The sequence below is a fragment of the Euwallacea similis genome, chromosome 31 (genome assembly GCF_039881205.1).
Source record: "Euwallacea similis isolate ESF13 chromosome 31, ESF131.1, whole genome shotgun sequence".
Classification (NCBI taxonomy): Eukaryota; Metazoa; Arthropoda; class Insecta; order Coleoptera; family Curculionidae; genus Euwallacea; species Euwallacea similis.
The window spans coordinates 298,453-326,197 of NC_089639.1; the positions used below are offsets into that span (position 1 = coordinate 298,453).

Genomic DNA, 27,745 nt, shown 5'->3' on the forward strand with positions numbered 1-27,745 from the left:
CGTTAGATGGTTTACTATCTTATCTCAAAAACTGTAAGGTTTAGAAAATAAAGTAAAAGAAGAATTCATTTTCAAAAAAATACAGGGTGTTCTGTTAAAAAAATTGGCTTTGAGATACTTGAAATGTAAAAAGTTTGGATATTTTTTTTAATTTTTCGAAAATTAAAAATATATTTTAGTCAAACAACTCTTTGCTTTTAGCTAGTCAAGTTTTCAAACGATTCATTTAATACTATATGAATTTATTGAGAATTGTAAAAAGTTTACTTTTCCTACAATCTTTACTTTAAATTGGATTTACTCAAAAACCGCTAAACATTTTTCATATTTAACTAATTATAATAATTTTCATAATAACAAAAAATACTTATAGTTACAATCAAAATTAGTACCCGTAACAAAATATAGCGTATTCCATTTAAAAAAGTATATTTTTGTCACGCTACGGTTTTCCGGACCACCCTGAAACTTCCAAAATATTATAACAAAAATTTCTGAAAAACTGAATAACTTTTATATTAAACTTTTTGTTCTAAACCTTACGGTTTTTGAGATGAGATAATGGACTATATTATATGGACCATCCTGTGTATATTTTACATTTTTTTCTATTGAGGTCGAACAATTGTAATAAAGTTTAAAAAAATAGATATAAATTTGAAGCATTTATTGTGTTAAACATGTGGTGATTTACATGGTCGAACAAACGCATGTCACTGCATCTGTTCAGTGTGCCGAATATAGCTATTTTAGGATTGTTAAAAGTTAGGTTGATAGCACTGCGGACAATTAAATTACATACATCAATCATAGCCAACATAATTTTTTAAAAATCGTACCGGTACGGTAATAGTATCATATAATCAAACTTCTAGCAGTGCGGTAAAATAGCCATAACTGTTCCCAAAAAAATATATCATAATTGAATTTTGGTAGCTTTAATGCATTAACTAATTGAAAAAAATTAACATTTCAAAGAATTCTTACAGTCCTATTAAATATTATATAAATATAACTTAAAACGGTAGACAATTTTTCTTATAAAATTTTTTCCTGCAAAATTATCAATTCGCAAAAACAGGGGTGCATTTATGATATTGCTTGGTCAACACATAATTTGTCGGATGTTCTTCGATACTCTATAAAGTGAATGGAAGACAAAATAAACACTGAATAACTCAACCTATTTGCCGGATACACTCCACAAACAACGTTTGTGAGTGCACCCCAGGAGTGTGATTGTACAGTAGAGAGTAGAAGCTGTAGAGACAAAGCTACTCATATTCTAAGCTATGTCACATAAAAGGGTGGACCACGTCAAGGGGGCGTAAAGGCAGAATTTATAAAATCAATATTTGTATCGAGTATTTTCTATGTTTACGTTTACATACAATATTTAGATAATTAACGTTATCTATCGCAAATTTCTAGAAATCTGAATTCCATGATCAGTGTTATACATAGCTCGGCCCAGGGTACGTACGAACACATATCGGTACGTCTATAATAAACCTACGATTGGATTTACGTCTAACGTTTACGGCATCTTAGTAAGATTCGAATACGTTCTCCGCTTTGTTAAGTGTCTGTGGTTTTTGGTATCCATTAATAATTTATTATGGATGGGGTGCCTTATGCAGAGTAGTAGGTATATTAAATGAGTTTATAATTGAGCCATTATTCACACAATGAAACATTTTCCGAATGAACAATGGCAATAAAAAGTGGGAATAATACGTGTAAAATAGAAGTGCCAAGATGTTTAGTAAAATTTGTGAAATTAAAAACTTATAATTGATGATATGGAGGTGAATATCGGTTATAATAAGATCGGCCCTAAACCTTTCCTCGATGCAGGGTCCTCCCTTAAATCTGGCCAGATAAGACAGATCGTCTTGGAATATAAGTAGGTAGCTTTGGTAGAGAATAACAATACCTTTCAATTATTCATATAGTTAAGGCGTCTTTAAGTCAAAAATGTCCACGTTATTCATATTTAAGTGGTGCTTAACTTTAAATATACAGTGACACACAGCTTAAAGGACACTGTTCGCATTGGAAAATATTAATTTGCTTCAGTAGCACAATATTTATTTTTTAAAAACAATTTACTAAAATTAAATTGATATGAGTGTTCTGAAAGCGAATAAGTTAATATTTTACTTAGTCGTGCCGCTCATAAGCAACAATAAATATTTATTGAATTTTACGTGCTACTTAAATGTCACAGCTTAAATAATGCAATTAAGGAAATGACGGCACAAAATGGTGTCAATTTTAATTTATGGAGTCGATATTGATTTGGTAATTGTTTTTTTCTTAGTTCGACATTTCTAAGTAATATTTCAATCAGTTATAAACGAAACTACATAAGAATGGGTCGTCAAACGACGATCAGTGAAAGAAACTTAATTCTGATCCACTATAGAGATGGAAACAGATAAAGACACATAGCCAAAATGGTAAATAGATGTCTATCAACTGTGCAGCACATCATTGAGCGTTACCACAATGAAAATAGAATTGGGAATAAGTCCCGGGTGGCCCCAAATAAAATATTCAGGAAACGCGAAGAACGATAAATTGTACGAGATATAACCAATAATCCTAAATAGAGTTGTCGAAAATTATGTGTTGAAGTGGAAAGAATTTTGAAAAAGATGCAATCGGGAAATAATTAAACGCTTTTTGAGAAAAAATTACATACACAGTCGAACTACCAGAAATGAACCGTTTATTGGCCAGAGAAATGAGAGGGCACGATTGGAGTTCGCCAGAGAGCACATTAGTGAACATTTCAATTTCTGGAATTCAGTATTATTTGCTGATGAAACCAAAAACCAATTTATTTGCGTCGGATGGAAAAATATCAGTGGGGAGAAAGCCTAATAAAGAATTTGGCTTCAAATTTTTGAAATTTACGGTGAAGCACAGTGGAGGTGGACTGATGTGGGGGTGTATGTGGTCTGCAGGAGTCGGTAACTTGCATTTTGTTGAAGGACTTATGAACCGATACATGGATTTGGATATATTAAGGCAACATCTTGGACCAAGTGCTCAAAAATTTGAACTTAACAATAATTATCATTTTTATCACGATAACGATGTTTGCTTTATAACTGCTCAAATGTCATTAAACCACTAGCTCAGTCACCAGATTTGAATGTAATTGAACATTTGTGGTTGACATTAAAAAATAAAGTGCACAATGATCCAGTATCTAACAAAAATAAGTTAAAAACAAAAATTACCGAAGCTTGGACCACCACTGCCCCAGAAAACACAAGAAAATTGGTAAAATTAATGCCTAGATGCCTATAGGCAGTAATTGATAATAAAGGGGATCGACCGTATCAATTTATAGGAGTTTGTTACTTTAGTTAATTTTGGAATTTTGCATTTTGGCATTTTTGGCATTTTTGCATTTATGCTGTGACATTAAAATCGGACACAATTTCATTAAAAAAAATTATTTCTCAAGTGTGGCACATCTGAGGAAAAACAATTTCTATGCTTTTAAAACAGTCACATTAAATCAATTTTTTTATGTCGCATTTTTAAAATTAATATTGTGACCCTGAGACAAGTTAGTTTCTCTTAATGTCGACTGCATCATTTAAGCTGTGAGTCATTGTAGGTACTTAAAAATTGCTTGGAGCAAAACGTCAGTTCAGGTGGTTACTGTGCTGGGTACAAGGGAGCAGCTTGTGGGGATTTATATTACATTGTACCAGCTTTGTTTCCCCCAAGAATACACATTGATGTATTTTGTGAATTTTCCTAAAAACCATATCATGGTTATATTATATAACTAGATATTTGTTACCTAACAATAGACTGCCTACAAAGTTTCGTACAAATCTGAACGTTTCGCCGCACACCGAACAATACAACGAACCGAACGCCGGATAAAAGGAAATGGGCAACAAAACCATAAGATTTGTTGCCTCGTTCAAATTAGTTTCTTCTTCGGCATTCGGTACGTTTTTTTTTGTGTGGGCCGTATGAAGCTTTATACAATACATGTATACTAACTATACACGTACCTACATATAACTGCAGTATTTTAACTCTTTACTTTAGGGCAGCAGCATGAACACCGAGATCCCTCTTCATGCAACAGTCGTCTGTGGTCCGTTACCGGGTACAGCGACCGTGCATCGAGAGAGGGTTGTACATGGCCAGTGGTGTCGCTTAGCAATAATAATTGTAGAGCAAGAGGGACAATGAGTACAGCAGGAGGTGGGGGGCTGGCAGGAGCTTCATCGGCGGTAGGGAACATTTCTCAAGGGCAACAGCCACAGCCCCCTACCGCCCCCAAGCGACCTCCCAGACGTGTTCAAAAACCACCGCCGGATCGTCCCAAACGCGCTCTCTTCTGTCTCACTCTTAAGAATCCTATTAGAAAAATGTGCATTGATGTTGTCGAATGGAAGTATCCTTTGTTTACTGTGTAATGGTGCAATACATGGCGTTAATTTGAGCGGGTTAGAAGCTTTGAGGATAGTCTTCTCTCAACAAATGATGAAAATAAACCAACATATGTAACATACATAATATACCATGCAGCGTCACCGCATAAAGAACGCATCATATTAGATATTTCTTTACTTATGAATTTAGGTAAATTTTGATTTTGTCTTTCCGTTCTGCTTCAAAGATCATTAGAAATTCTATACAAAATAAAAAAAAAAACAAACAAACGGCTGTCTATACCGTCTGAATTGAACTTTTTTAATAAAAAAATTCAGAATTTATTATCATATCCCAAAATGTGGAAAGTACATAAAAGAAAAAATTCTTAACTTTTTTTAAATTGTCTATTTATGTATCAATTTTCAAGTTTCTCAGGAGCTTTCATTTTTTAAAAATATGTTTGTGTTTTTGTATTTTCGAGGTATTCAAATCGGTCAGCAACTCTGCAGCGACAATTTCATTATATCGAAAATGTTGTTTGAATTACTATTTATTAGTTAAAGCTGTGATAAATAATTTTTTTTCAAGAAGATGCAAAATATATTAAAGAGGCCACATACACCTTGATTCAAAGTTGATGTATATCATAAAGCAACAATTCATCTTACCTTATTATGATAATTTTATAAAACAAATTTACACAGAAATAAATTTAGAAATAAGTATCGGCTTGTGTAATACACAGTACTACATTCATATTGTACCCAAATGACTACACTCTGTATTACTTATTATTTATAAACTAAGCCGAACTTCAAAACTATAAGAGGGCGACAAAAACTATTTTTTTCATTTCAATAAATTATTAAGTTGGAAATTTTGAAATTATCGTGAGCTACATATTATTTCTTCAAGAAAAAATTGAAATTGTGTGGATTTTCGGTTAAAAATTACATCAAACTGAAAAGCTGCTATCTTTAATGTCCAGCGTCCAGGAAAAAATGTTCGGCAATCAACGGTCACTAGGTCAATAGCTAAATTTAAATTCTCTGGTTCAGTAGATGATAATTTCAGTTGGCCTCACAAGTGATCAAAAAACCCTGAAGCTGTACAATTACAAGTACGTTTGGATGTGGTCGACATCATAAGACATATTTTACATGGAAACAAATTCTGTCCATACAAGTCAAAATTTATAAACACCCTAAAAGAATATGATTTCGGTATTAGACTGGATTTTTCTTTTGGGCTTGAAGGTAAACGAGAAGAAAGTCTTGGATCTTCTTATCAAATATTAGGCACCGGCGAGGCGCCCTTCATATTTGATGAAGCTCACAAAACTGTAGATGCTGCTATAACTGAATGCCGCGATCAATATTCTTTCAAAACAAATGCGGAATGGTATAATGTATGTTGAATAGGAAGATATACTAAATTTCTTAAATACAGAATTCATCGAAGTTCTTGATAGTATACATCTTGCCGGAAAGAACACTGTGGTATCAGGGAGGCGGAATATCTATAGTGTGTAACATTTAATATGGAATATAGAAATATATCGAATATTAGCCATCCTATAAAGAAATGTTTAGTATCAAACTTTAATCGCTCTGAGAGGGAAATGTATTGGTGCTAAAGTTGATTCCTATCCATCTCTCGTCTGGGCGGGGTTGGGGTTAACTTTTTAATTTCAAATAATAACCTTGATTTTTTTTACAGATTCGAACAATGCGGCTAAAAATAAGAAAAATTTGTCCAAAACATTTTTTCAATTTACGCTAGAAAACACTGTAATTAACGAAATTTAATTGATGACTGAACCCTCCACTTTTAAAAAATTTCTATGGCATAAAAAAATTCGATTTTGTTAAAAATGTGATAAACAAACAATAACGTAAACAAAAAAAACATTCATTTTTAAACATTCTGTTATCAATACTGCTTCACGATGGAGTATTTGACCGTAGAAGGGAAAATCGCAACGGTTTTGGTGTATGGAGAAGCTGGGAGGCATTTAGATAATGCTGTCAATCTCTATGCTCAGCGTTTTCCTGAAAGACTACAATCCCGGACTTCTTTCTATCGTGTGATTAAAAAATTTATTAATGAAGGGATTGTAAATCAGAAGAAGTCGCCCAGCTATTGTGTGTGGAGAAAACAATAAAATTGCAATCCTAGGTGTTGTGACGTTTAATCCCCAAGTGAGCACAAGAGAAATATCAGGATTATCAAGAATTTCTCATATGAGTGTGTGGAGAATTTTGAGAAAACACAAGTTTTATCCTTATCATACCTCTTTACTCCCAGAGTTCCATGAGGAAGATTTTCAAAATCGTTTAAACTTTAAGTGGGCATCTGGACAGATAGAATGAAATATCAATTTTTTCCATTGTGCATTATTCTCTGACGAGTTATCGTTTGCAAATCATGGTACAGTTAACAGGCATAACATGCATTACTGGAGTGTTGAAAATTCGCATTAGCTTTAACAAGTTGAGCACCAGCGTCCTTGGACTGTCAATGTATGGTATGAAATTATTGGCAGTAAACTTATCGGGCCTCACATAATTCAAGGCAACTTGAAGTGTGAAATGTATCGGAATGTTTTGGAAAATGAACTGCCCATATTACTCCAGGTCTTAAATTGTGTGAAGTGCGTCAGAACATGTGGTTTTAACATGACGGTTGTTCGGTTCACCATTCTGCGGTGGCACGAGAAGTTCTTAATCGTAATTTTAACGGTTGATGGATCGACAGGTCTGGTCCGGTGAACTCTATAATCTGCGAATTATAAACGTTTATGCCAGTATTTCAGAAGACACACTTCGTAGATGTGAAGAGTCCTTTAAAACACGGATAAATAAGTACATTATAAAGTTCGAGGATACCATTTTGAACATTAATTTAAAAAAAATTATACAAAAAATTCACATTTTCATTAATTCTAGAGCAGATATCAAACCTTTCGGTAAATCATAAGTGAAAGAGAAATTGAATTTCGTTAATTAAAGTGTTTTCTAGCATGAACCGAAACAAATGTTTAAGACATTTTTTTCTTATTTTTAGCCGTATTAGCCGAATCTATAAAAAAAGGAGTTGCCATTTGAAATTAAAAAATTAACCCCCCGCGCTCACACGGGGAGTGGAGGGAAATTGACTTTAGCACCAATTTATTTTTTCTTAGTAATTAAAGTTTGATACTAAACATTTCTTTATAGGATACCTAGTATTCGAGATATTTCGATATTTTAGGTTATCCATTACATCCTGTATATAAATCAAGACACGTTAAAGAATGTTTTCTGAAAATGTTTTGAGACAGAATAATTAAACGTAATATGGAGCAATTCTGGCCCCGTAAATGACCCGATTTGATCCCACTCAACTTTTTTTATAATGAATTTTTAAATCAAAACATTTATGAACAAAAACCTTTTCGTGATGTTGATAATTTTGAGACAGTTATTCGAAAATGTGTTTAAAACATATGTAAGTTCACAGGCCATCAGGGATTTATTGACGGAGTTTTTCATAAAGACAACACTTTGCATTAAATGCTATGTAAAGTACATGATATTTATTTTTACGATATAGTTTTTTCATATCATAATTTATTGATTATACAGTGATCGGCAGAAAGTACGCAACATATAGGATTTTTTTAAAATTTGAATTTATCAGAAAATTTTATTCTTGGTAAAAGTTTGTGAATTCATTCAAACGCAGTTTATAAAAGTTGCATATTTCATTTCATTTACCTTCTATAAAAAATAAAAGAAATTTATTTAATATGCCAGTTTCGTTTCAGATATAAATATAATAAATCCTAAAACTATAAAAAAATCCGAAAAAGTGTTTTATGGAATAGAAATTTGAAACTTTATTTTTGGGTTTATATTTTAATTTTAAACTTTTCATAATACATATTCCTTCTAAAATTAAATATAAAGGTACTTTACTCATGAGCCATTTTCAAAATTTTCGAATCTCTCCCATATGAAACGAGATACAAATTCTACAAACTGCGTTTTAAGTTTACAGGGATGCACAAACTTTTACCAAAAATAAAATTTTCTGATTAATTCAAATGGAACAACCCTATATAGTGTGTACTTTTTGCCGGTCACTGTATAATATCATAAATCAAATATCCATAAAAATGTATGTTTCTGAAATAAAATTTCTTTATACATATTTTATACTGCTCTATACCAACAATAATTATTGTGGAATGTATTTTCGTCTTTCTCTGCCAACTTTATTAATGTTATGACGTGTAATTAATATCTGCTGGGATTTATAATAGCTATTTAATGCATAATGTAGCCATTTTAGGCTGATATTTGTTTATAAATCTATTTCTGTAGCAATTAGCTTTATCAAAATACTGCAATAAACTAACCATGATACGTGTTTTATAATCTAGTTCAATTTTGCATTACAAGGCGTACGTAGTCTTTTTAATGGTACATTTTGCATTTTTTTAAATTATTTATTACGGCTTTGCCTCATAAATATTAATTCAAATAATTATTTTGATGTAATAAAATTATTGTTACAAGTTTGCTCATCTTTTTCAATATCTCACAAACTAAGAAATAAAAAAAAATTAAAGTTTCTAAAGGAACTGAAAAATTGGCATGTAGATGGAAAATACGAAATAAACAAACTTTTTACTTTTCAACATTTCCTTGAGAAATAATCATTAATTTTCATTTTTTTGTAAAAAAATTGCAAATTTATCTTTCTATACATAATCGTTTGTTTTTTTATTTGAATGTTATTTCTTAACGTTTTTGAAGCAGAACTGAAATACAAAATCAAAACTTCCCTAAATTGATAAGCAAAAACATTTTTCCATATCATGATTGATTTATGTATAATCCTGAATACAGGGTGTCAAAATATTAAATATATATATCTACATATATTTTTTTTAATGAATTTACTAAACACATATTTTTGCTCAAAACTTGGCATTCGCCTTTGGCTTTTGGCTTTATTTTAATGACTGGCTACAACTCATGATGGTTTGAACGCATGCCTCAAAATGTTGAAGACCTAAGAAACCCCTAATTAACGAAATTTTGACAAAAAATATTTGTTCATATTAGACTATGAGAAGACGACGTTAGCGAACATTATATTATTTAGAATTTTTCATAATTTTTTAGAGAAGTGCATTCTGAAAATTTGTACCATGATCACAATAAGACACCCTGTATACACATTTGTAGGTCCATGCTGAATTTTGGTTCTAGACATCATTCTGGTTATCACCATATCAAATAACTTTTTATTTTAAAGTTCTAACTTTTGCTTTATCTCATTTTTGAAGAACTACATTGAAAAAAATATTTAAGTATTTAGCTGCAATTAGTTGTTTTATTATTATAAATGTATAAACGTATATTATTACAATAGAAATTTGTTGCGTGTGTTAATAGTAAGTAATGACCCTCTACGTTGTCATTACAAATGAATTAATGAATGAATTTATCAAATTGCTAGTTTATTAATTGTGATAATTATTAAAATTCATAATAAAACCATGAACATTTATTTTTTATCAAGTTTTAGAATGGAAAAATTTTTAAGAATTTACAGCAAAATATTGAGGTTCTATTCAGAATGACATAAGATCCAAAATATCATGAAATTTACAAGAAGAGCCAGTTAAAATTAAAATTTTGGTATTGCTAAACGATTAAAAAACTATCTGGTTCCGAACGAATACCTATTTGAATTTAGAAATTTCTCTCCTTAACATATTTGGAAAGACCTTTTGAGTGGCTGATTTTGATGACAATTTTTGCCAATTGTGTAGCTCTGGCCGTATACACTCCATTTCCTAATGGTGATTCCAATACCACAAATACATATTTGGTAAGATTCAATAATAATTGTTTCTACATGTTATGTATAAAGGTACGTATTTCATCTATCTTTAATTATTATTTTAGGAAAAAATCGAGTACATCTTTTTAGTAATTTTCACAGCAGAATGCATTATGAAAATTATTGCTTATGGTTTCTTAATGCACCCAGGAGCGTATTTGAGAAATGGATGGAATTTGTTAGATTTTACCATCGTAGTTATAGGGTGAGAACTATTTAATATTCATGAAGGTATAAGCAGATGTTATAAGTTTTGTTAACTTTTTAGGATGATAAGTACTGCCCTTTCATTTTTAACAAGAGACAGCTTCGATGTGAAAGCTCTAAGAGCCTTTAGAGTGTTGCGTCCTTTGAGACTTGTTTCTGGAGTACCCAGTAAGTAATATTAGTTTTATTTGTTATTATTATGGTTCGATGACAATTAAATACCTTTATTGATTTCTAGGTCTTCAAGTTGTACTAAATTCAATTCTTCGTGCCATGGTGCCTTTATTACACATTGCTCTATTGGTGTTGTTTGTAATAATAATTTACGCCATAATAGGACTGGAATTGTTCTCAGGACAGATGCATAAGACTTGTTACAAGGATTCAACAAGTATATTTTCGATTATGTTATTGGCAGCTTGATTTTAATGTCTCAGGTCGTAGATGAATCAATGGAAGTGCCGATAACGTGTGGGGACGGATTTAATTGTTCAACCGGCTATACTTGTGGGTTGGATTGGGAGGGTCCGAATGCCGGCATTACGAATTTCGACAATTTTGGTTTAGCTATGTTGACAGTTTTCCAGTGTATTACCCTAGAAGGGTGGACTGATGTACTTTATAATGTAAGAAAAATGCATTTAGACTGCGTTATACATGGGTGTTTCATTTAAAGTGGCACAAGCGATTATGTCCGAAACCAAATTTAAACTCAAAAAATTTCAAACAATTACTTATTATGAAAAAGGAAGTCCAGCGTACATAAGCAAATTTTTACTCAAGGTCATTTAAAAGCCATTTCAAGGTCAATCTGTTTTTTTTTTTAAAGGAACACCCATTTTTTTGGCAAATTTGCAAATATCTTAAAAAATGAAGTGTTTTTAAAACTTCTCGATTTTCGGATATCAACAAAAATTGAATTGGCACAATTTAAAATAACACATGACTTAAATTACGAAAAAAACTCTATTTATGGAAAATAAAAATTCAGATAATCCAAAAATTAACCCAAAATCATAGTAAAAATTATTTTTAAACATTTATCAGTCGAATAAAAGTCATATTTTCATTAGAATGTATTCGTAATTTTTTTTTAGGTATCGAATTTATTTATAAAATTGAAAAAAATCTTTAAGAAGAAGATAATTATTTGTTTTTTAGGTAAAGTTAATTTTAAAAGTGAAAAATGGAGAACTTTTTTAGAGAAAACAAAATTCAAATGGTGTTAAGTTATGGGAAAAGTGGTCAAAACGGTGTTGAAGCTTATTGGATTTATGTGCAAATATTCCTTGAAGGAAGAGCACTTACTCGTCGAACTTTTTATCGAACAATTAAGAAATTTCTTGAAAGCGGTAACGTGGACATTAGTAAAAAAACCCGCGCAAAATTGCACCCGCTATTGAAAAGTAGGTGCACTTTTGTACTTCGGCAAAAGAAAAATTAAATTTGACTGAAAACTTTTTCTTCAATATGCTATTTTCTGATGAATCCACTTTGACGAATTATTGTGAGGTAAATCGCCACAATATGCACTATTGGTCCCTCGATAATCCTTATTGGCTAAGACAAGGAGAAAATCAAAGACTTTGGTCAATTAATGGTTGGTGCGGCATTGTCGGCAACAAAATAATAGGATCATTTTTTATTGAAGCTAAATTAAATGGAGAAAAATTTCATAGTTTTTTGTCAAATGATCTATCAGTTTTGTTAATAGACCTTATTCTTTACCGAAGAGTTGCTTCGTGGTTTCAGCATGATGGATGTCCAGCCGATTTTGCTCACATGGCACGAGACATTTTAAATGAAATGTTTCCTGAAAAATGGATAAGACGTAATGGTCCAGTGAACTGGCCACCCATATCCCCTGATTTGACTCTATTAGACTTTTTCTCGGGGTTATCTTAAAAAAAAAGTATACGTTCAAGTCCCTACAACTTCGGATGGTATGAAAAACCGCACCAGAGCAGCTTGTAAATCAATCACCGAAGAAATGCCTGGAAATGTTTCGAGATCGTTTACCATGAGAATTGGAAAATGGCTCGATGTGGAAAGTCAACATTTTGAGGATTTGTTCGGATAATGAATGTTTAAAAATAATTTTTACTTTAATTTGGGATTAATTTTTAGAATCTGTGAATTTTTATTGTCGATTAATAAACTTTTTTTCGTAATTTAAGTCATGTGCTATTTTAAATATGCCACTTCAATTTTTGTTGATATCTGGAAAACGAGAAGTTTTAGAAGAAACTTTTTCTGTAAAAATACTTAATTTTTTAAGCTCTTTGCAAATTTACGAAAAAAGGGTGTTTCATTTGAAAAAACGAGGTTGGCCTCGAAATGTCCTTTAAATGATGTTGAGTGAAATTTTTCTTATGTACGTTAGACGTCTCCTTTCATAACAAGCAATGTTGTTGAAACTTGTTTTTTATTTTAAATTTGATTTCGGAGATATTTGCTTATGTTGCTTTGAATGAAACACTCTACATAAACTTATTTATGGTACTTGTGCAGATTCAAGATGCTTTGGGTCGCGAATGGCAGTGGTCCTATTTTGTTTCAATGGTGATATTGGGAGCATTCTTCGTTATGAATTTAATTCTTGGTGTGCTGAGCGGGGAATTTTCTAAGGAAAGAGAAAAAGCTAAAGCTCGTGGCGACTTTCACAAACTTCGGGAAAAACAGCAGTTGGAGGAAGATCTACGTGGCTACTTAGATTGGATAACTCAAGCGGAGGATATTGAACCTGAAGGCGAAGATCAACAGACCCAAGACCAAAGGAATAATATCGTTAATGAAATGGCGTCCACTGATCAATTGGGCGAGGAAGAAATTCAGCAGGAGTCTTGGTTTGCCAAACAAAAGAAAGACTTTGACCGAGCTAATCGTCGAATGCGAAGAGCTTGCAGGAAGGCTGTTAAGTCGCAAACTTTTTATTGGCTAATTATTGTGTTGGTTTTTCTGAATACTGGCGTTTTGGCAACGGAACATTATGAACAACCGTCATGGCTTGATGATTTCCAAGGTAGCTCACTTTTTGCCAACTAGTTATGTGTGATTAATTTAATGATTTGCCTGTTTCAGAATATACAAACATGGTTTTCATAGCTTTATTCACATTAGAAATGTTACTAAAAATGTACAGTTTGGGATTCCAGGTAATTTTGAATACATGGGAATGCAAGGTGTTCCGAAAAGAAATTATTGTAAGAACCAAATTTTTGAAAAAAATTTTTCTTTTGCTTAAATTGCCCTTCGAATTAAAGTTTACAAATTAAAATTTCTAAAAAGCAAATAGCAATATACATGAATTAAAAAAATCCACTTTTCTCATCCCTTAAGGAACATGCAGATGTAATATTTCACCAATAAAAATCGCTTTGATTTCTGAGTTATGAATCTTTAAATTTAGTTCATCTCATTAAAATCGGATTCGGTGCATCCACTATCCAAGGCAATAAAAAAAATGTAAATTTTCCTAACAGCACCCGTATGCTACACATATTTTCGGCCAATAAATAAAAATGAATCGAAAACGTACCATAACGATCAATGTGAGTTAATCTTGTATCAATAGAAGTTTTGCAATCACAATACTTTTTTCTATTTTGATTGCATTAACGAAACGTTTTGTACAGCTACGTTTTAGAAATAAACGTTTTATTCCGCTGATTCAGCACTTCGTACGCTTTTAGATTTAATTTACCTTATTTCAATCAAGTGACGAACTCCTGCCATACACCACAAACAAATAATTTTTGAAAACCTCTTGTATATTCTCTTGCGGACCAAAAAGTATAAATTTGGTCTTGAATTATAGTTCATTCGAAGTTGGCAAGTTAAGACAACTGACCTGAGAATCATTCAACAAATGATTTAATAAAATTTCTATAAAATTGTTTTCCGTCTTGGTAAAACGCGCCGATGCATAGTTGTATTCAATGAGCTTTGAATCACTTTATCTCATTAAAATCGGATAAGAACCGCTCGCTATACACCTCATCAAATAGAAAAGTGCAATGAAAATTTTAGTTTTTAAGAGAATAGCTCACGAAAATTCGACAAAACTATAACACTTTACTATTTTCGTTTGTATCTCTATTTAAAATTTTCGCAGGTGTAGGTAGCATTTAGTTAGTTCAAGTATCAAGGGAATGTGTCTAGTTTAGGACCTTCAAGATATCTCATTAGGTACGTGTTAAAGTAAATATGGTGCATACTGATTTTGGAAATGACACGAAATATATGTATAGGTGTATGAAATTATCTTTAAATTGAAAAAACGATTAATATCGTATAAGTGGAAAGATCTGATTTCAGAAGAAATAATATTTCGTTAAAAGTGTCTTTTGAATTAAAAATTAATAGTTTAAATTAAATATCTCAAAAAACTGATTCGAACTATAGCGAAATTGAAATTTGTAATACTCTCACTGAGGTGTCGTCTACTGAGTATTTTAGATCATGTTTCTACCAGGGTGGTGACAGTTTCTATCAGGTGGCAAAAGTATCGCTGACATGATTGAAATTTATTAGTAATGAAATGATAATAATGTTTATGAATTCATGCTATCAGTATCAGTATGTAATTATTCTATTAACGTTCCATACGTTTTGGAATTCCAACTAAAGCAAAAATGTAATAATTTTTTCGTAACCACATTATACAACGTTAGCCACACAACCTGCTCATTAGAAAAATTTTCATTTCCCATTATCGAGGCCAATGAAATGTGGTTTCAGGCTAGAATCGACCCTTTGGAATCCAAGAAAAATATTTTCAAAATGACGGCACTTCCGATTATACCGGAAGTAGCTATCAACTCCGTTGTTTTAAGTGGAACTCTCTGCTTTTCTTATCATTCATTAATTTCTCGTTAAATTTTAAAGGCAGTTTATATAAGTAAAGTGTCTTTGGACTTGGATTTCGAAATTTTGACAGCTGCAAGATCTTTCGAAAATTGGTATTGTTTTCTAAACGCTGCGAATTTTGATATCGGTGTTCTGAGACTCAAAGAGGACTAATAAACTATGTTTTGACTTATTTCAATTTGATAAAAAGTTCTTCACAACCCCTGAAATATGCCTCTGAAGTTGCATGACTTCAAATCTCAATAACTTGCTTATTTCAAATGGGACACCTTGTGCCTTTAAGGATTTTAAAGTCTCAAATTTAATTCTGTATCAAATATTATTAAGGTTCTTTGGACCTATTTTGCACAAGTTATCTCATTCAAACTAGCAAATTATTGAGATTTGAAGTTATGCAACTTTAAAGGCATATTTCAAAGGTTGTAAAAGACCTTTTGTCAAATTAAAATTCGTCAAAACGTTGCTTATTAGTCCTCTTTGAGCCCCAAAATACCAATACCAAAATTCGCAGCAGTTAGCGAACAATACCGATTTACATGGGATCTTGCAGCTGTCAAAATTTGGAAATTTTTCGGTATAACTCGGAAACGGTAAGTTTTACGAGTAAGACACTTTACTTATATAAACTGGCTTTAAAATTTAACAAGAAATCAAAGAATGATAAGAAAAGTAGAGAGTTTCATTTAAAATAACAAATTTAGTGACTACTTCCAGTATAACCGGAAGTGCTGCCATTTTGAAAATATTTTACTTGGATTCAAAATGGTCGATTCTAGCCTGAAATCTGATTAGGCTACCATACCGGGAAGGCAAAAGTTTTCTAATGAACGAGTTATGTGGCTAACCCTGTATATTTTTTGTCGTATTTTTTATACACATAATAAATATTTACTATACTTAATAAAATTTGGTTCTTCGAATTTAGAACACCATAAGCACGTCCATCACAACCTAGCACATACAGTTACAGAGTAATATTGAAGTTGGCGATTTCTTTTTACCAGGATGAAACTAATAAAGTGTTTTCCCTTGGCAACGATTACGAGCCAAATATCCATTTGGGGTGATGCATTCTAGTTATATTTAAAAAATTACAGTTGAGTAATAAATAAATAATTTAAATCTACGAAGCCTCTTGAGATATTTGAATGCCATTTTATATAGGTGTTGATAGCTACAAAGAATGTGTCATTTTCAAATGTACCAATACAGTACGAGTATCAGCAAGCCATTGAATATTTAAATATTTGGGCAGGTATTTTTTGAGAAAGTGCCAAGGGAAAAAAGTTTATTTATTTAGCTTTATTTCCTGTCGGAAAAAATGCCCAACTTAAAAATCACCCTGTACATCGTGATTACTATATGTCTACATTTTTTTCAGGGTTATTTTGTGTCTTTGTTCAATCGTTTCGACTGTTTCGTAGTTATTGGTAGCATATCCGAAATGGTTTTAACTCATACAAATATTATGCCACCGTTGGGAATATCTGTGTTACGTTGTGTCAGACTACTGCGGGTATTTAAGGTCACGAAGTAAGTGGTTTTATAGATTCTGATTATTGTTTGATTTTAAGTGTAAATAATGTAAAATTGTTCTTTTCAGATATTGGCGTTCACTGTCAAATTTGGTGGCGTCGTTGCTAAATTCCATACAATCGATTGCTTCGTTGTTATTGCTGTTGTTCTTGTTTATTGTTATTTTTGCACTCTTGGGAATGCAGGTTTTTGGTGGGCGATTCAATAAGAAAACCGAAGAAAAGATCAGATACAATTTTGACAGCTTTTGGCAAAGTTTATTGACTGTTTTTCAGGTAAGGAAAATACGTAGGAAAAACTTTAATGGCAGCGTGAGTTGGTAATAAGTTAATAAAACTTTTAACTACATCTAAATACTATCATGTAAGTTTCATTTCTTTTGTGGTAGATATTAACAGGTGAAGACTGGAACGTTGTTATGTACGAAGGAATAGAAGCGTACGGTGGAGTTAAAGGTTTCGGGGCATTGGCTTGTATATATTACATTATTCTCTTCATTTGTGGTAACTGTATCCTTTTTCATATTAAACTTGTCTAATGAAACATCGACAAAAACTTTGTTTCTCTTAACTTGACCTCTTTAGATATTCTCTTAAATGTGTTCTTGGCTATCGCTGTAGACAATTTGGCCGACGCCGAATCACTGACGGCTATTGAAAAAGAGGAGGAGGAGAAGGAACAAGAAGGTAAAAGATCTAAGAGTCCCACTCCGAATCTAGATGAGGATGTCGAAGAAGAGGAGGAAGAGGATCACAGCATGGATGACGAAACGGGGGATGGGCAATACTCTGAGAGGTAAACGTTTCGGTACTGTTGGTAGCCACTTAACGCACGATAAGTGTAGGTCTGGTCATGAGGAAGAAGAATTAGAGTCTCACACAAAAATCGGTATTGAACAGGACGAAGATGATAGAGAACATAACGAAGGTAATCAAAACAGATTTCAAACCTAAAACTAACAAAGGGACTATTTTAGTTTAAGTGTAACTAGGGAAGATTTTAGAAAAGGACCTTAAACGATTAGGTAATTTTCAGAGGAAGATGCTGAGGATGACGATGATATAGAGAACCAAAAAGAGTCCGCAAGACCTCGACGTTTATCCGAGGTCACTATTGTTAATAAAATCAAGCCGATTCCTAAAGGCAGTGCCTTTTTTATATTTTCCTATAAGAACAGGTACGCCTTCTTGAACAGAACATAGCTGCAGTCTGTATCCTTAATTCAATTTAATGTTCTTTAATACATTTACCCTCTGTCAAAAGGCGCTTCACTTGAACATTTTATTTCGAATGAACCAAACACGGCGGGCTCGCTTTTCCTAAATTGGATAACGAGTACATCGCGTTGCTCGTACCATTAAGGGTGTCTTCAAAAGACACCATTACCATACCATTTATAGCGCACAATAAATGGTAGCAATATGGTACTTCATTTTCACACGCAACGATAATTAGTAACCATAATATTTTGAAAACTAAAGTAAATATTCGGTGTTGACAATTTTAGTATGTTGTAAAGTGTTATGGATAGAAGTTGTAGAATTGTGTTGTTGGCATTGCTTCTTGTCACATATTTTTGGGAATAACGGATACTGAAATCTGACCATGCTGGGCATATGGCTAAAAAAATGGTGATGCACATAGGCGTAGTAAGGATACATTACAATTTTGTCTTCACTACAACACTGCTTCAATATCCATTAATCATATCTATTGTTTTGTCCCAGGTACAGGGTTTTTGCTCAATTAACTCTATAAGATTTGAAGGTTCCTATAAAAACTTTCCAGATTTTTCGGACATTTTGTCTTTACTACAACATCGCTTTAATAATACTGAACAAATTGCGGCTATTTATTTTCATACGTGTGAAAACGTACGGGAAAAAATGGCTCGATTTTAGAACAAATTGCTTGCTCACGCCATATTGCAAAGACGGTACCATAAATTTTATAGTATGGGTGAAAACAGCCGACTTAACAACACGTAGTTTTAGTGTTTGCGATATTGCTACCATTTATGGCCCGCTATAGAGAGTATGGTAATGATATCGTATGAAAATGCCGTAACTGAACTCGTGAACTTTATACGACCGAACATCGTTGATAAACACTACTTAGTTAAAGAAATAAAATGGAACATCAGTCACACTAAAATACAATTTTTCAATTCATCTGAATGTTTCATTTGAAATTGTCAATATATGCGTTATCCATTCATATCATTCAATAATGTCAATTTTGACGTCGTAAACATAGGAGGCCGCCTTCTTTCGAACGAACTTTTTTCTTTCTGTGTTGAGGAACAAAGGTAAATAACGTAAGTAGCGAGAAGAAAGCGGGAAGTGCGGAAAAAGAATGAATAGAGCAAACACTCGGAGCATCCCGAGTTTTGTTTTGTTTGCTGCCTTGAATTGTGGTTTGTTTGAGGTAAAATGTTTAAAAGCGCAAGTAAATGTACATTTTTATACAGGATGACACATAAATCACGCATTTATGGAAAAAATGTTAACTTATGAATTTAGGTAAATTTTGACTTTGCCTTTCGGTTGAGCTTAAAAAATGCTGCAAAATGACAATCAAATCAAAAAACAAATGACTGTTTTCGACTGTCAAATTGCAATTTTAAAAAAATCTAAATTTGGAATTTCTCAAAATTGGAAAAACCACATAGGAAAAAAATTCTTAATGCCTTATTTTCTATCCATATGCCAGTTTTCAAACTTCCGGTATGACTTTCAATTTTTTAAGATCTTTTTATATTCCTGCATTTATGAGATATTCAAATCGATCAGTAACTTTATAACGATAATTCCATTATATTAAAATAAGTGTTTTAATAGATATTTATCAGTTAAAGGTAAAATAAATAAATAATTTTAAAGAAAACATAAAATACATGGAAGGTGTTGATATGCTTTGATACAAAATTCATCTAGATTATAAAGCAAGCATTCAAGTTAGCTTATGGCAGTATTTTTAGAAAGTTAATTAACACAGAAATAGTTTTATAAACAAGTAACAGTCAAAAATGGCTAAATTATGTATTAAATATTTTGATTCGCTAATTCAGTAGATACTAACTTCAAAAGGCTTGATAAGAGAATAAGTATACAAGTCATTGTCAAAAAAACGATCGACAAGCAAGTCTTTGGTTTCATGTTGTTCTTCTCTTGAATGCTGAGTTCACAAAACTATAAATGATGATCCCAAAAAAATAACAAAATTACAATTCAAAAGCTTGCAAAACCATTATGTGGTTGGTTGACTAGTCAAATCATCGGTTCTTATGTTTTTTACACAGAATTTAAGTTCTGAAATGTTTCTAAATTCATTAAATACTGAATTAATCGAAGTTCTTGATAATCTATGTATTTCTGGCTGTAATTAACACTTCGTGGTACCAGTACGATGGACCATTTATACTTACTCAAGGTATGTTAAAGAACGCCTTGCGGAAATGTTCTGAGTTAGAGTAATTAGACGCACCGTAGAGTAAGTCTGTACTCTCTAGGTCACCTTTTTTCTACGGGATTTTTAAAACGAAAGGGTTATGACCCTTTCGCAATGTCTGTCATCTTGAGACTGTTTTTCAAGAAAGTGTTTTAAATATACCTGTCCACAAGCCATCAAAAGGATTCAATGAAGGAGGTTTCTAGGAAGATAACATTTTGTATTGAGTACAACGAAAAGCACCTGGAAGAATAATTTTCTTTTCTCTTTAATAGTTACTGATGAGGAAATCTATCTTTTTACTATTATGTTCAATGCCATAAATCAAATTTCCATGAAAATGTATGTTCTTGAAATATGTAGGAGTTTTTAAGTTTTTCTTTTTTAAATTATTAACTCCTGTTTACTATGTATATGTTTCATAGCATTTATTTATTTAATGTCTACCATTGCTATAAGTCAAAATCATACTCGACGTATCAAAAAATGTTTTAATGACTAAAACTTATAGTTTTTGAGAAAAATACCAAATCAATATATGGCTGAAAATTAGATTTTTTGACGAGTTTAAAAATATAAATGTTCGATGTTGCGCCTATTTGAAAATCAAAAGTTTAACAATTTATCTTTAAAAGTAAAGACTTAACAAGAAGGCAACAACAAAGCAACACTGCTAAGAAGTTCTCAAAAAAATGTTTTAATAATGTAAAACTATCAATTTTTTAACTGTAACCGTATAAGGGTTATTTGCAAAAAAACGAAAACCGCTAAATCCGTTTTTGTCCAAATAGTTTCATAACCATTCGACATTTTTCCGGTATAAAAATAGATTATTAATTTGTTTTAAATTACGCAACTTTTTCCTAATTTAAGTGATTTTGCATCTATCACCGTTCCCGAGAATCCCATGCAGTTTGTCTTTATCTGGGACAGACTGTATAACATAAAACATTTATATAACATAAATATAAGTTACAACCTTAGTGATCGATTTAAAAACTTCAGACGTGCAGGTCAACAAAAAAACATTTTTAAATCATCCAAAAAATTTGAAAATTAGCAGATGAGTATCAAATAAGAAATTAAGAAACTGTTTCCTTTATAGTTTTTCCAAATTTTGAGAAAAATGGGTAAATTTTGAATTTTTTAAATTTTAATATAATAGTTATAGACTATTATTGCTTTTTATTTGAATGTCATTTCTCATAAACTTTGAAGTAAAATCGGAAGGTAAAGCCAAAAACTCAAATGAAGGTCGCCTAAAAAAATTTTTAAAATTGCATGGATATGCACAGAAAAAAAAATTAAAAATCTTTTTGTGTGTGAATCTTCCAAATTTTAAGAATAGAACATTTTGAAAGTTTTTGTAAAAAACATTGCAATTTAACAGTTATTGACACTGTTTTTTTGATTGATTGTTACTTGTCTCGCTTTTAGAAACAGAATTGGAAGGCAAAGTTAAATTTTTCCTAATTTCACAAGTAAAAAAAAATTCCATATGATGCACACTTTGTGTGTGACATTGTATAATGATTAATGGTTAATAATATAAACGTTTTATTCTATTGAGTACAGTACGAAAAAGGTGGCTTCACACTATAGGAACTGCAGTTATGTTAAGTTGCAACTCTTAGTGATAAGTGTGATTGTGTGCCTTACAGATAATGACGAAGAATCAGAATGTTACAGTGAGAATACTCGGCCCCGACGCGTTTCCCAAATAAAACAAACCTCTCAAATTGAGCCGATTCCTCTCGCCTCATCTTTCTTCGTATTTTCTCCCACGAGCAGGTGAAAAAGCGAGATTGACCCCTTTTGTGGGTTGCGGCATGTTCCCTTGCAACGAGTTGTAGTTAGATTCCACATCAGTAAACTTTGTGTTCCTGAGACCCCTAGCTCTATCAAACTGTCAGACAGAAATCCAGTTTTAATGATATCGTGACAATTCCTATTTCATAAATAAAAAGTAAAACTCTTGTCTCGAGCTAAATGAATAAAATGTTTAATGTATGTATAATGTAACTTATGTTACGCAATGCACACAATTGCAACTTAATTTCCAAGAGTTTTACTTCTTGTACGGTGTGTGAGAGTTTAGTGACTGAATTTTGGTAATCGAGCCTTCTTGTGTGTTTACTGATTCCCATTAGAGGTGGACGAGTCGATCCCGTGATGTCCCCAATACTTGAATATTTAATATTATTAGACAGACACCTATCTATTCAAGATTTTGAATATTTTCGTCAATGAACACAGTACTTCGAATATATCGAATAATTTTTTTTATTTTCGTTTTTGACACTTTTTTTATTTTTCTGCCCGACAGTACAACCAACGATTATAATACACTCTGAAAAATAAAGAGAACATTTCATAATAGCTTACAGCTTTCATAAAGCTGCAAGTTTTAACGCTTCGGCCTTGAAATACAGAGTCATAAACTTTTAATTTTTGTGTGTACCTATATTTTTTTAAAATTTAAAGCCCCTACGATTTGTGAGATATTTCACTAAAATCTATAATGTACAGAAAGATTCACACTCTACGCCATTTTGCTGTTCAAATCATGGTCAAAATCTACAGGATGATGATATTCCTTCGATCAGGCACCTTTTTAGCGTCCCATATTTTGTGGCAGGCTACCGATTCGTCGTTCAAGATATTCGAATTCCTTACTGAATTTAGAAACTTTTTGTCACTTGTGTTTATTTCACATCTGCAACCGTTTTTGAATTATTTGTGGAAATAAAACATTACACTCAACATTGTTACCCTAATTCGTCACTATTCAGAATCCGATATGAAAACGACATCGACTTCTATCCAATGAATAGAAGAAAATCATGTACTACCTCATATTTCCCCAAGTAGTTCCAAAGCGATACGAAAGAAATACAAAAACCAGAAAAGTTTCTAAGTTGAATAAAGATTTCAAATTTCATAAAATAATAAGTAAAACCCACATAAGAGGCTGTACAACAAAGAAGACTGGGTGGTTGAAGGGGGTCTGACCCCAGAAAATAGTCATCTTGTGGATTGGGGGTATGATTTGAAGAGCATAATTATGTGCGCCGTAAAACTACATATGTGCTTAAAACTCGATTTAAATATTTGAAAAACTGTAGAAGCTATAAATAGAAAACTAGGGGAATTTTGAAAGTTTAACATCCTCTATTTGACCAACAAAGCTTTAGATAAATCGTATAAGCTCAAATAAACTTTTTAAAATTTTTGTGAATTCTGTCACATTTTCAATTTTTGCGATTCAAATCTGAATCATCCTGCACAATACTTTATAAATCAATAATTTTTATTGGTTAAATATTCAGCAAACTTTGAAAAAAATGTGAAAGAATAAACTACACAATATTAGACCCAATTCAGATTAATTTGGATATTATTTTTTTATGATTATAGATGTTTGAATTCAGCAAAAAACGATATTCGTTCCACCTCTAACTCCTATACAGGGTGTTTAAAAAAGATGCGGCAATATTTAAGGGGGTGATTGCGCAGGTCATTTTATAGAAAAAAGTTCCTATAAACATAGGTTCGCAAACGCGTCGTTACGAATCTACAGAATGTTGATCTTTCATTAAAAAAACAGTAAAAATTAGATTTTTCCAAAATCGCTTGAAATGTTATAATGATATTTTATACGTGTCAATAGCTGTGGGAGATGCATACTTTGCAATAAAAAACGATTTTTTAGTCTTAACAGTGGCGCGCGTATTGAGACGTCACAGGTTATTTTTACAGAAAAAACAGGACGCCGTTGGTTTCTCTAAAAATTAAAAATATTTTTTAATCCCTTGATCAATTGTGAAGAAAAAAGCTCTCTTGACATTTCATCGTACGACTCCCCGTTTTTGAGTAAATAAAGCATTTTAGTACATGTTCATTTATCATAGCTTTTTTCTTATCAAGGGTTAAAATGTAGAGGACTTAAAAAATTGAAACATTGCTGGGTGCAACTCAATTAGAACTGATCCTGGTGTTTTTGAGAGAGATCGCCAGGCAATGAGGAGAAGATTGGATTCTTGCATCCGAGCTCAAAGTAGTCACTCTGAACACTTTGTAATTTTTGGTAAGAAAATGATGATACTTAAAATTCTAAATTTGTTTTTAACCTTTGGTTATAATATTTGTTTTTGCCCTTGAATAAAACCCTTGATAAAAAAATCTATGATAAATGAACATTCACTAAAATGCTTTTTTTTACTCAAAAACGGCGCGTAGTACGATAAAATGTCAAGAGAGCTTTTTTCTTCATAATTCAATAAGGAATTCAAAAATATTTTTCATTTTTAAAGAAACCAGCGGCGTCCTATTGTTTCTGTAAAAATAGCCTGTGACGTGTCAATACGCGCGCCACTGGTAAGTCTAAAAATCGTTTTTTATTGCAAAGTATGCGTCTCCCACAGCTATTGACACGCATAAAATATCATCATAACCTCTCAAGCGATTTTGGAAAAATCTCATTTTTACTGTTTTTTTAATGAAAGATTAACACTCTGTAGGTCGGTAATGACGCGTTTGCGGACCTATGTCTATAGGAAATTTTTTTTATAAAATGACCTGCGCAATCACCCCTTTAAATATTGCCGCCTTTTTTATAAACACCCTGTATATTAGACAGTCAACGAATAGAACTTGACTGCTATACCTACTTTTTATAGTTCTAACTTGTAAAAGGTATCAATATACACATAATACTAATCATAGTCCGTTCAACTGGTTTTAGGTTTCGTGTATTATGCCATTGGTTATGTAACCATAGCTACTTCAGCAACATAATTTTGGTCTGCATTTTGGTTTCCTCGGCACTCTTAGCGTTAGAAGACCCAATTCCCGATAAGGACAATAAAAAAACTGAAGCAAGTAAAACTCGATTTTAACAGTTTATAGATTGTTCTAATTATATATTTTAATTACAGATCTTAACCAAATTCGACTACTTTTTTACCGGAATTTTTTCCATCGAATTACTTCTTAAGACCATTTCCTACGGGTGCATTCTCCACAAAGGGGCCTTTTTAAGATCTGCCTTCAACGTTTTGGATCTAGTTGTCGTTTGTGTATCACTGGTCTCTATTTTCAATAGGTAAATATACTAGTTAATGTTATTTTCATTTGTCTGTCAAACTATAAATACGGAAAAAGCGGTAGTATAACTGATAGTGTGACCAAACATTGTTATTGATTTAAAATTTTTGTTTCATTTTTTTTAACTCGCGAGATAAGTTTTCTGAAAAGACACCCCACGGCTTGTACATACAAACGGTATGAGATTCTTGTATGTCCAAGATTAACACTACATATGTGTATTTAACAAGTTGTGAAATAGCTTTACATTTAATAGGCTTTACGTTTAACACATTAGTCCACATAAACAGGTGGGCCACATCGGGGGAAGGTTAAAGCAACATTTTTTAAACCGATATTTGAGTAAAATTGGTAGTAAGAACGCTTTTCCTTTATGGAATATACATAAAATTTCCCTAAATTGTCGGATTAGTCAGTTCAGCCTTAACTGCCCCTCGATACGATTATATTCTCCATGTGAACCGTGGAATAAATATAGATAATGTGATAGTGAGAGTGATAACCAGAATTTGACAGATGAATGAGGTTAGAAATTCAGAAAATATTGAGTTTCAATCAATTAGTGCATTGTCATAATATTTTATTGACGTTCATCTGACAGAAACATGAGTGCATTATCTTTGCAACAAGTTTTGTTTAATGACATCCTGCTATTAGAACATATAGTCTAATCGATTTAAAATTAACTGAATTCCTGTCCACACTTACTAGTCAAATTTGGGTTATTGTCACTGTCTATCAATATCAATATAGGGAAAAAATATTTTTGGTTTTTTATGGCGAACTAAGATTTTTACTGAGTTGGATGACATACAGTGTTCTCCAATTAAATGTTGTAAATTAAGTAAAATATAAATAAAAATATTTTTAATTAATAAAATTAAAAAATAATAATTTTAATTAAGTCGTTTTAACAAATTCGAAAGACGTAAATTTTAGAATTCAAAATAACATCCTTAGACAAATAATTTTCTTAGAGAAATGAAGGTAAAACCAGTATTAATCTGATCTCTACTTCACAGCTTGTTAAATATAGATAGCTTTCCATCATCATAGAGCACAAAAAGGGTGATAGCAGAGTTGAAGATGAAGAGGTACAATTACATCAACTTATTCTATTGAGTAGATACCAATATGGTTAATTTTTAACGGACTTTGTGGAATTGATTGGTAAAAAATCTAATCTACCCGTTACACTAGCTCCTTTGTAACTAGAACTTTTGTAATTTTGTTTTCATTTTCAGTCAAGGAGCGATGTCTGTGGTTAAAATTTTGAGAGTTTTAAGAGTACTTAGACCACTGAGAGCCATCAATCGCGCAAAAGGACTGAAGGTAAGATTTAAAGATGTGTCGAATTTATACAGTGATGACATCTTATACTAAATGCAACGCACCTCTTAATATATGTATGACAATATTTTTACGGGGTACAGAAGCAAGTTATGAGGGACTGCAAATTTGATTGATACCAACTTAATGTCTGTTCTTAGCACGTAGTCCAATGCGTGATAGTCGCGGTTAAGACCATAGGCAATATCCTGATGGTCACAAGCCTGCTTCAGTTCATGTTCGCGGTAATCGGAGTCCAGTTATTTAAGGTAGGCACCAGCAGCAGTCCGTTGTTGTCCCGCAAATGCACCTATGGGTTGGTTCCCAGCTGCAGCCTCGAGTGGATAAGTCAAGTCGTATCGCTACTAACCCCGCATGGCGACGTTTCGACCTCCCAGCGACACCACCCTCATCAGCCACTTGTAGTCATATCTAGCAGGGTAGGGCACCGTCGCCGCTTGGTCGACCCAGGGTGCATTTGAGACGGCTGCGCGATGCCCCACCACCCGCTTAATCTCTATTTCTCTTACTTATACTTGTACAAAATTGTACAATTACTCGTCGGTTTACCCGTTCATAAAACACTACCAAATTAGCAACTATTATTAAATGTGGGTTGCACCCACGAATTGGCGCTCAAACATATAGTACCTAACAGTATTTTTTTAACCAAGCATGATCGGATGCTGTCTTTTAACTGATTAATTCATTTGTTTCATCCCCGTGCCGAATCCTGCCACTACTAGTATGTAGTCAAATGTGTGATAGTAGCCATTAAGACAATTGGCAATATCATGTTGGTTACCTACCTTCTCCAGTTCATGTTCGCTGTTATTGGAGTACAACTTTTCAAGGTAATCCTCGTCAGGGCTTTCGCGAAGTAGATGTGCATGTTCTGTCGTAGCCGATGACGATGATATACAAGGTGAGTTAA

General features: G+C 32.3%; 1 protein-coding gene across 1 annotated transcript in view; it reads left to right on the forward strand.

The window, feature by feature from the left end:
• Positions 1-27,745, forward strand: part of Ca-alpha1D (Ca[2+]-channel protein alpha[[1]] subunit D) — a 69,883-nt gene that overhangs the window by 18,804 nt on the left and 23,334 nt on the right. Inside the window, exons 2-19 of the mRNA XM_066403803.1 lie at positions 4,084-4,435; positions 10,197-10,302; positions 10,380-10,519; positions 10,583-10,689; positions 10,760-10,912; positions 10,966-11,147; positions 13,033-13,543; positions 13,603-13,676; positions 16,772-16,923; positions 16,994-17,201; positions 17,315-17,435; positions 17,511-17,721; positions 17,771-17,853; positions 17,962-18,103; positions 25,121-25,253; positions 25,314-25,480; positions 26,727-26,814; positions 26,973-27,080. Of these exons, the coding sequence (XP_066259900.1) occupies positions 4,084-4,435; positions 10,197-10,302; positions 10,380-10,519; positions 10,583-10,689; positions 10,760-10,912; positions 10,966-11,147; positions 13,033-13,543; positions 13,603-13,676; positions 16,772-16,923; positions 16,994-17,201; positions 17,315-17,435; positions 17,511-17,721; positions 17,771-17,853; positions 17,962-18,103; positions 25,121-25,253; positions 25,314-25,480; positions 26,727-26,814; positions 26,973-27,080 (3,038 nt within the window). The remainder of the gene's footprint in view (positions 1-4,083; positions 4,436-10,196; positions 10,303-10,379; positions 10,520-10,582; positions 10,690-10,759; positions 10,913-10,965; positions 11,148-13,032; positions 13,544-13,602; positions 13,677-16,771; positions 16,924-16,993; positions 17,202-17,314; positions 17,436-17,510; positions 17,722-17,770; positions 17,854-17,961; positions 18,104-25,120; positions 25,254-25,313; positions 25,481-26,726; positions 26,815-26,972; positions 27,081-27,745) is intronic.